This window comes from Hydra vulgaris, chromosome 05 (assembly GCF_038396675.1).
Source record: "Hydra vulgaris chromosome 05, alternate assembly HydraT2T_AEP".
In the NCBI taxonomy this organism is placed as follows: Eukaryota; Metazoa; Cnidaria; class Hydrozoa; order Anthoathecata; family Hydridae; genus Hydra; species Hydra vulgaris.
In genome coordinates, this window is record NC_088924.1 from 14,884,669 (window position 1) to 14,895,000 (window position 10,332).

The 10,332-nt window shown below is 30.9% G+C and overlaps 1 protein-coding gene across 1 annotated transcript; it reads right to left on the reverse strand.

Annotated features, from left to right (window-relative positions):
- Positions 1 to 3,674: 3,674 nt before the first annotated feature.
- LOC136080198 (uncharacterized) lies at positions 3,675 to 4,288 on the reverse strand. The gene is made up of 2 exons (XM_065796811.1): positions 4,171 to 4,288; positions 3,675 to 4,094 (listed from the first exon to the last, which is right to left on the reverse strand). Exons 1-2 carry the CDS (start codon positions 4,255 to 4,257, stop codon positions 3,675 to 3,677), a joined length of 507 nt encoding a protein of 168 aa, XP_065652883.1. The 5' UTR covers positions 4,258 to 4,288.
- Between the last annotated feature and the right edge of the window lie 6,044 nt (positions 4,289 to 10,332).

The following is a 10,332-nucleotide window of genomic DNA, read 5'->3' on the forward strand; positions in this document are numbered from 1 at the left end:
ATTTTCTTATTCAAAGTCATTATAGTTGGTAAAAGGTATGCCATATAGATCTTTGTTTTACACCGCAAGAAATATAACGCTTGAGCGAGAGATTGTATAACAAAGACATACTCTGCAGTAAATGCCACTTTGGCTCGAACTGAATTAAATCAAGCTTGTCATAAACGCCATTCATTATATTGATTTATTTATCATTTATCAGCCTGTTTATGCGTTTCACAGACAAGTACATAAAGTTCCACCTCGACTGGTTTGAAACATCAAACTGTTGTGCAAATGATTCTTTAAAAACTCTGCAGATTTATTACTTTATAACTGCTGGTTTCGAAACGCCTGAAATTTTGCAAATTTTGATAGACTAATCTTTTTGAAGGTTTCACCATAGTCAGCAGTTGCAAGACCTGAGTACAATGCAACAGCTGACTTTGATACAACATTTGCGACTAATAGATTTATGAATTGGCATGTACATCATTGATGAAGGGTCAGGTGGTATTCAAGAACTTATGTTGAATTAGTTTAGTAAAGCCAAAAACCACAATTCTCAGGTCACGAAATCTTGTATTTTATCTCAAAAATTAGGCCTTCGTGACTTCTGGAGAATCTATATCATAAAGTATCTATTATAAGGGCAGATCTGTTATCTAACCTCTCTTGTATAGCTCGGATTTTGTCACCTCACCTAAAAGCAAAGCTTAATTGTTTGCTAAGAATTTTTCATCAGTATCATCTCCTAATAACACTAGTTGCGTTATACCTGATATAGCCGACAAACAGGTTGATTCATTGCTTGACATTCGTATCACTCCAGCTTCTGTATCTAAAGTGACTTCCTGCTTAGCCTCTTCTATAATTTGTGGTACGGAAAACATACGTGTTATGGTCTTGCAAAAGTGTTCTCCGGAGTTGTCCTCTATACTTTCAAAACTATTTAACGAGTGCTTGTCAGAGACTTGTTTTCTAGCCTACTTGAAAGCGGCATCTGTTATCCCTATTTTCATAAACTCTGGAGAGCGAACTGACTCTTCTAACTACCGTCTACTACTATTCTTCTAACTATCATAAGCTAGGTTTTCGAGTCTTTAATTAACAAAGACTTAATCTCTTATCTTGAATCTAATAACTTTCTGATCATCAGTATGGATCGCAGTATTCTCGTTCTACAGCTGATATGCTAACAGTAATAACCGATAGGTTTTATCGTGCATGAGATAGATGTAGAGAGGTTAAGGCCATTGCTCTTGATATTTCAAAAGCTTTTGATAAAGTTTGGCATGCTGGTCTTCACCATAAGCTTTTTCTTATGGTGTATCTGGCAACATCTTTAAGATTATTGAATCTTTCCATACCAACCGTAGTATAAAAGGTGTCCTCAATGGATATCACTCTTCTTCACATCCTGTAAGTTCAGGGGTTCCTCAAGGTTCTATCTTTGACTCTAAACTCTTTTTAATTTACATTAAAGATCTACCAGTAATTCTCACATCTAAGGTGGCTTTGTTTGCTGATGATACTACCATGTGTTCTTATCTTGTAATGTTGCTTCTCTTCCTCTTTTCTATAAATAATATAATGAGCACTACTTTAAAGTACTAGCGTCTCTTGTGTTAATTCTCTCAATTAAATCTCATCCTATTACTGCGACTCATCCTAAGTGCTCCAAAAATTTCTATTCTTCTATTTTTTTTGCTCGAACATCAGTTCTTTGAAATTCGCATCCTTCATCTTGTTTTCCTGACCTTTGTAATTTAAAACCTTCCAAGTCGTCTGTCATTTGTTATCTTACTCTATAAACTTCAACTTTTTCCAGTAACTTCTAACTCTAATAGTGGTTGCTTGCAGCCTTGTTGGAAGTGAAGATGTTGAAAATGTATATATATATATATATATATATATATATATATAAATAAAAATATATATAATTGTAATAACAATTGTAACTAATAATTGTAACAACAATTCTGAACTCCCTGTGAAATAATTTTTTTTTTAGTTTGAATATTTTGGATGTTCAGACATTTTTCCTGATGAACCTACCGATGGAGAAACAAGTTGTTGAAGAAAAAATTATTCAAGTGTTTTTACTAATTTATATATATATATATATATATACATATATATATATATATATATATATATATATATATATATATATATATATATATATATATATATATATATATATATATATATATATATGTTGGTTCATTGCTAAACACGTGACATTGAACCAACGTTGGATTTTCATCAGAAAAACAGCCGACGCACAGTGGAGTATTTGTATGACAAAATCGCTCAAAAGTCAAAAAATCAAATTCTCATAAAAATCTTATTAACTTTATTATTTTCAAGCTAGATAATTACTTTATTAGATTATATAACAGAAAGTTCTTCTCAATTTTTCCTTTTGTCGTATTTTTGTTCAGAACGTGGCGTTGTTATTTGAAATGGGGCTGTGATGGATCACAACAAGCAAAATTTAGGCAAAAATTTCAAAACAACACCGAAAGTGATGCAAATATTTTTTAAAGTTCTTTAGTACCTCTGAGAATGATTGTTAAAATTGATGTCCAACACACAGTGTGCCCAGAATGTGGTTTTTTGGAAAAAATTCATAAATCCGTTATTTGTTAATGAAATCTTGTGAAAACTTTAGTATATTACTTTTTTGGGCTGAAGAATCTGATTCTGAGGTTAGTTTTTACGTGTGGGCACTCTGACCCAGTAAATGGGGCAACAGTGGGGGAGGGGGAGGGGCGCCAAGAGTCATGCTCTTACTTTTTTTAAAATTTTCAAATAAACTATAAAATATAAATTAAAAAATAAAATTTTTTAAAAAAAAATTTGTCTTCCACCGCCCCCCGCCCTATATAACAAATAGCCTCTCGATCCCCGTGACCAGTAAGCTCATAGCTAGCTAGGTTGCTTGGAAAAGGATATCATATCCAATTCATAATGAAATATGTTTGACTATTAATAATTTCAAGAAACTCATAATGAAATGAATTTGAGTTTATAATAATTTAATATTAAACACAAATATACACAGATATTAATCTTATTGATTTTATATGGTCACAGAAAACATTCTTGAATTATCATTTTTTCTTCAGTAAATATGTTGTTCACGTCTACTTTACACCCTCTTGTGGTATGTCCAAATTTTCCACATAATCCACATTGCAAAAGTCTTTTTTTACTGGCAATAATTGGATGTGTTCTTATCATCAGTCTGCAGTAAATGTCATGTGTATTAATTTGCAAAGACATCTGTCTGGCTTTACAACTTGTTCCTGATTTATAAGCCTTAATGTATTTGTTCCAACTTTCGCTTGACTGCTCGGAGTACTTAGCAATGGGTGATCCACCTGTAAGCATACTACATGGACCCATGTAGTATACATGAACCCATGTAGTATACATATGTATACTACATGGGTTCACCTGTGAACCCATGTAGTATACATACCAGGTCATTGGCATCACTTCTGGAACATTTGCAGTAGTGACAAAAAGCTCCAGAATCACCCACCAATAAGTCTACCATTTTGCCATCAACCATACTAATCTCTGTTTTTACAAATATTTGTAACCCATTTTTTGAAAGAATAGGCTGAGTTTCATTTTTAGGCAGTTGACTCAGAGTTGCTTTAAAATACTCCTTAACACTCTCCCTAGTTTTTTTTGCTTTTCACTAGAATAACAGGCCTGGCAAAAGTAATAGAGTTAGGGGTTGGATTAGTCCAGATTACTTGGTTTTTTGAATCTTTAATTTCAAGAGGACACCAAAAGGAACAAATATAATTTGTTCCCTTTAAGTCTGCATCTTGAGGATCGGAAAACTGATGACGATAATTGTGATTTCCAGACCCATCAAGTCCAAATTTACCCTCTACATGTATAGAATGATTTTCAGCACAAAACTCGGATATATCTAGTAGAGACTCAACAGTGTCTTTGATAACATTGTTCACAGGGGATGAAGTTTGCTTGTCGTCACTGCTTAATTCTTTTGGTAGCAAAGTACGTTTAAAGGTATCTACATCATTCCTTGTTGGCAACATTAGTTTTGGGAGAAGCTCAAGTCTCAGTTCCTAGGGAAATATACAAAATTTAAACGTACAATTATAAAAACAATTAACTACAACAGTATTTGATTGCATACTTTACCTGATATTTATTTATGGATAGATCCAAGTTGTAAATTAAAGCAATTGCTTCCTGTACCGATATTGTTGAAAGTTTTACTCCTTCCATCTTCCCCCATCTTTTTTCACATCTTTGGACAACTTCTTTAAAGTATTCTGATTTATCTACACCTTGTTCACTCGCATGTTTTTCCACAATGTCCACAAAATCATCAGAATTTTGTTGTATGTACGTTTTTCAGTTTGATCACTGGATTAAATGATAACGTTTTATGAAAAGTAAAAAAATAGCTACTGGGTGTCCCAAATAACATGATGCTTAAGAAATTCAAATAAATGTCAACAGTTAAACTTTTACCTTAGTCTTTTTGATTTCCGTCCTCTTAGCTTGTGGAGCTCCATCTTCTTCTACATCACCCCTGGATGATGATGAGGCTGCAACAGGTAGATTTTCAGGCAGTTTTATCCCAACTTCGTTTCTCCAAATTTCCAATTCGGCCACAAGTTTATTTTGTTTCAACTTTGAATATTTTTTTACATGTCTTTCAAATTGCTTTAGAATTTTCTTGATGTTATCTTTTTCATCTTCTAAAGTTAGATTATGTCTCACTTTGATTGTTTTTAAAATTAGCTTTGATTTTTCCAATGAACTTAATTTGATGTTCAAGGTTAGTAAAATTTCTTCTAATTCTCCTTTTTTTATCAATAACATTTTATCACATGTAATCAACAGGTATTCCTGAATCGTCCGTGAAAGTTTATTTTCATAAATTACGCAACCTCAAATATCAAACTTGTACGAACAAATAAAATTAAACTTAAATTCTTCAATTTCCGGGGATAACCGGACTGTGTAATTTTTACACATAAAAATAGAAAGTCTACATTGAATGAAACATTTGAGTTTGTTTGCGGCCTCCTGCGGCCTTTTTTTTCCTGTGACTTTGTTTTTAAAAAAAATTAATATGTTTTCATATATTTTAGAATTTTTTTAGGTATAAACAAAACTGCACAAAACAAATTTTTAAACTTCAATTTCAATTTTTATTGAAGTAATTCACAAATTAAATATTATTTACAGACCAGGATAGAATTTTTTTTTAAATTTATGGAGTCAATTTTGATATATAGCGTTTCAAAGTTATTGTTAAAAAACAGTATTGGTACAGTTTTAATACAAATATTTTGAGTCAACTTTTTCTTCAACTTCAAACAGCTATAAAAACAAAATGGTTTGATGAATTTATAATTTTTTTTTTGCCATGACCTACATATGTCTTACACAACATAAATTTACAATTTAAAGTGAAAAAATAAAAGGTCAGAAAAATGAATTTTTTCATGTCCTGGGCACACTGTGCAACAGGAAAAAATTATATGGCAAAACCCAGTCACCTCATCTCCAAGGTTCTGCAGGCTCATTCGAATACGTTTCATTAGTGAATCTAAAGACATAACAATGGACGACATACCTTGCTTTTTACAATAGTAGATGGTAAAGTGTGCAACACTGCAACTGATACTACATCAACTATGAGGTGCTACATTTGTGGACAAACATCGAAAGATTTTAATAAATTGATTAAAAAAGAGCCAATTAATACAGGAGCCATCTCATTTGGACTCTCAATTCTTCATGCAAGGATCCGCTTTTTTGAATCGCTCTTTCATTTAGCTTATAAAATACATTTACAAAAGTGGCAAGCTCGATCAGACGAGGAAAAAAAAAACAGTCAAAGAAGCAAAGAAGAAAATACAAACATCTTTCAAAGAAGAATTAGGGCTTCAAGTAGATATACCTAAAGCAGGGTTTGGAAATACGAATGACGGCAATACGTCAAGAAGATTTATTTCAAACCCGGAATTATTACAAATAACTAGTGTTATTTGTGATAATTCTTGAAATAATTGTGAAATATTCACAAATAACTTGTTAACTTGGATTTGATAAAAGGTTTACACGTTATTCTTGAAGTCATTTCAAGTGGATATAAAATTTATGCTGTTAAATTCGACGCTTTTGCTCATGAAACTGCTAAACTATAAATCAATCTGTATGGTTGGTATCCCATATCTCCAACAATGCATAAAGTTTTGATGCATGGTGCCGAAGTAGTAACTTATGCAATCCTCCTTATCAGCCAGTTATCCGAGGAGGTAGCTAAACACTTTCGGTCGTACAGACAAAATTTTAGTCAAAAGTTTTCTTGTATCGACTGCAATACAGACGTATTAAATAGGTTGCTATTGAGTTCAGACCCATGCATAAGTAGTTCTAGATCAAAACGGCACAAAAAAACGTTGCCTTTTTCCAAAGAAGCAGTCAATATGATGATCTCAGCATGAAGCTTTGATAAGCAAATATGTCTTTTTATTAATAATAAGTTACTCTTTAAAAATTTTTATTTTTTTAATTAAACATTTAAGTTTAATAAAATTCTGTGTTTTAAACTAATAAAGTGAAAATTAATCTATAAAATATTTTTGAGCGCTTTTGTCATACAAATACTCCATTGTGCGACGTTTGCGATGATTTTAGATACGTTGGCTTAATGTATATGTGCTAACTTAGTAGCTAATAAATTTTCATATAAAACAGTCAACGCTTCAAAAATTTAAAGATTTATTATTTGACTATTGGTTGAATATATCATACAAGCCTTACTAGAAGTAGTAGTATTAGTAGTAGTAGTAGCAGTAGAAGTAGTTATAGTAGTAGTAGTTATAGTAGTAGTAGTAGTAGTAGTAGTAGTAGTAGTAGTAGTAGTAGTAGTAGTAGTAGTAGTAGTAGTAGTAGTAGTAGTAGTAGTAGTAGTAGTAGTAGTAGTAGTAGTAGTAGTAGTAGTAGTAGTAGTAGTAGTAGTAGTAGTAGTAGTAGTAGTAGTAGTAGTAGTAGTAGTAGTAGTAGTAGTAGTAGTAGTAGTAGTAGTAGTAGTAGTAGTAGTAGTAGTAGTAGTAGAAGTAGTAGTAGTAGTAAGTAGTAAGTAGTAGTAGAGCAGAGATTTGGTTCAATGATCAAATGGGAGAATACTGTCACTTGATAACTTACTTGAAAACTGCTTATTCTATATAAATATTATTAATTGATTGTTAAGTGAGTTGGCTATAGTGACTTCGTCAGAGCCATGAAACTTTTTAGAACATGTAAACTTTTTAACAACTTTCTTGTTTTTATATTTTTATGAATTAGGGATGCAATTTTCATTTTTGAGGTAACTTTGATGGCTCAGAGTGACTTTTAGACAAAAGTTCTTTTGTCGTCCAAGGTTATTTTTTGTGGGATGGCTTATTTGGCAATCATCGGATCAATTGAAGACAATATTCATTGTATTTGCTAAGCCAAAATTATTGACATTGTTTCACGTTTAAGTCTTCAAAAAAAGATGATCCGTCATCTTTGTTAAACTCTTCGCTGATTTTTTTGTAGTTACCAAGTTTGGAATAAATTTAGAGCTATTGAAACATGACAGTTTGTCACTAGAAGTCAGTTTGCATTGACAGGTGATGCACCAATGATTATTCTCATGCAAGCTAAGTGGAGGACCAGTGTTGTTTTTGTTAGCACTATCAGGAGAGTTGCAAATGATGAGATCGAGAGTGTTTGTCACCGGGTAATAACCATGTTTAAAAGCTGAAACAATGACAACTGTGAAAGTCTTGAATAAAAGTGAAAGTCTTGAATAAGAGAAACAAACAAAGAACTAAAACTAATTCGGGTAAAGCAGACGACAAGTTAGGATCCAAGTCCAAATAATCTGTAAAAAATTAAAATCACCAGCAATAATAATGCTATTGCATTTTTAGCGTTGGTAATTTGAAATTATCGTATTAGTTTATGTGTTTAATCAAATGTATTTGACCCCAACCCGGTTGGGGGTAGCACATTAACCCACAAACACAATTTTTCAAGAATGGCGCTTGCGATAAATTTATTTTATCGACGCTTTTATGTGCCTTTTATCATAACTAAAAGGTCTAAGACACGAAACAATCTAAAATTTGAGTTTGTTAAGTTAACTTTGGTTAACAATTATCGTTAATAAAAAATATAGCATAAATATTTACTAAAAAATAAAAAACTTTTTTGTACTAAAAAGCGGAAAATAAACTTTTTTTTACTTAAACTTAATAGTTCACTAAACTAAAGATCGACATGTTTGATAAAATGACATCTTTAGTTTACTAAATTAAAGATCGACATGTTTGATAAAATGACATCTTTAGTTTACTAAACTAAAGATCGACATGTTTGATAAAATGACATCTTTAGTTAACAAAACTATTAAATTTTAATTAAAAAGTTTATTTTCCGCCTATTTTTTAATTTTCCGTTTATTTTTTAATTTTTACAATGAAAACTTATTATTTATTATTATTACGTATTTATTATTATTACTTGTAATATTTCAAAAATGATTTATGGAAAATAAATAGCTTGTTTTTTTTTTGTTCTGAATAGTAGCAAACGAAATCATTGTGTTGTAGGAATTCTTCAAGTTGGTTTGAGACGAGTTTGTTGTTTATGTAGATGGCTACACCCTCTCTATTTCAGTTGAGATGGTCTGATCGATACAGGTTGTAGTTTAGAATAGTAGAAGTTGATTGATTTGATCTTGAAGGAATTATTTTATACAAGTAAAGAGAGTTTGATAAGTTTTGATAAATTTTTTGAACCATCTTATTTGCTACTGCAATAGTGTTCAGTATTTACATTTTAATGGCGTTTTTGTATCGATTCCTTAAAATTCACTTTAAAAAAACTGCACTATTGAACAACGGTAACGCATGCTTATATTTTTTTGATTACAAATGTTGCTGGAATAAAGAGGTCTCACAAGAGCTGATCCGCTCAGCACTATTCCAAAAGCACAGCATACCAATTTAGAATTTATGAAACTTTGTTAAGACTTTGAATAAAATTTCCAAGCATCAGTGAGACTAAATTAAGGTACTTTTACGAGTCTACAAATCAAACATGTTATAGAAGATAGTAATTTTGAAAAAGTTTTAAGAAACACCGAGCTTGCTGCCTGTATGTCATTCAAGTTAAAAGTGTCTATTTTTATAAGAAAACGCAGACAGTTTTGTTAAAGCTTCAAGACGGGCACTGTATTGTTAAAATATTATTTCACTTATACAATATTTAAACAATACAGTACCCGTCTTGAAGTCTTAACACATTTTTCTGTATTTTTTTATAAAATGGGCACTGTAATCATGAACTAAAATGGATAATATAGTTATTAAAAAATGGTCACGACTTCACTTGTTTCACAACCTTTCAAAAACACTATTTTTATTTTTAGTTCTATGAAATAAAAAGAATTATACGAACTTAGACATACCTGTAAAACGTAGCTTTGTAGCAAACGATACCATTACAAAACATTAATACAACTTTTTTTGTTTTAATGCTACTTTATCTATTAATGATATTGTATTTATATAGTTGCGACATGCTACGTGTTGTCGTAAATACTACTGTTATTGTATAAGCTACGTGTCGTTAAAGCCACGTGCTGTCGCTAACAGGTTGCTTGCCGGATTACCCTGGTGATCACGTGCTGTCGCTAACAAGCTGTCTTTAACGTCATGAATATCACCGACTGATTTTCTAACTAAAGAGATATGTTGGTATTTAACTATCAATTTAATGTTATTTACTATTTATTAAGTTAATTACTAGCTAATTACCAAATTCTTTTTGATAATATGTTTCAGCATAGTATTTTTCCGATTTTATTTTTTGAAAAATTTCTTTCTTAAAAAAACTTCTTTTATAAAAGTTGGAGTAGTTAAAACGGATATATCGAATCATACCTTAATTTACTTTTCCTTAACTCAAGATACAAAAATAAAAGGTTCTTTGAAATCAAAATTTATTAAAAAAAAAAAAGTAATAAAGTTTCTATGCAAAATTTTAAAAACACATTATTTGCAATAGATAAGGATAAATTATACCAAGTTAAGTAACTCTGAAACTTGGCTAATTTTGTGAAAGCATTTTGATATGGAGTTTGTTTATTAATTTAAGGGGTAAATTTAGTAATATAATCACTACAAACATATTTTTTTGGTAATTTTTTGCTATTCTGGTTACATTTTTACAGTACTGTTAAAAAAGTTACAATGTTACATTTTTGGTTGTCTAGAAATCATTAACCAAAATCACGCGACTTTGCGA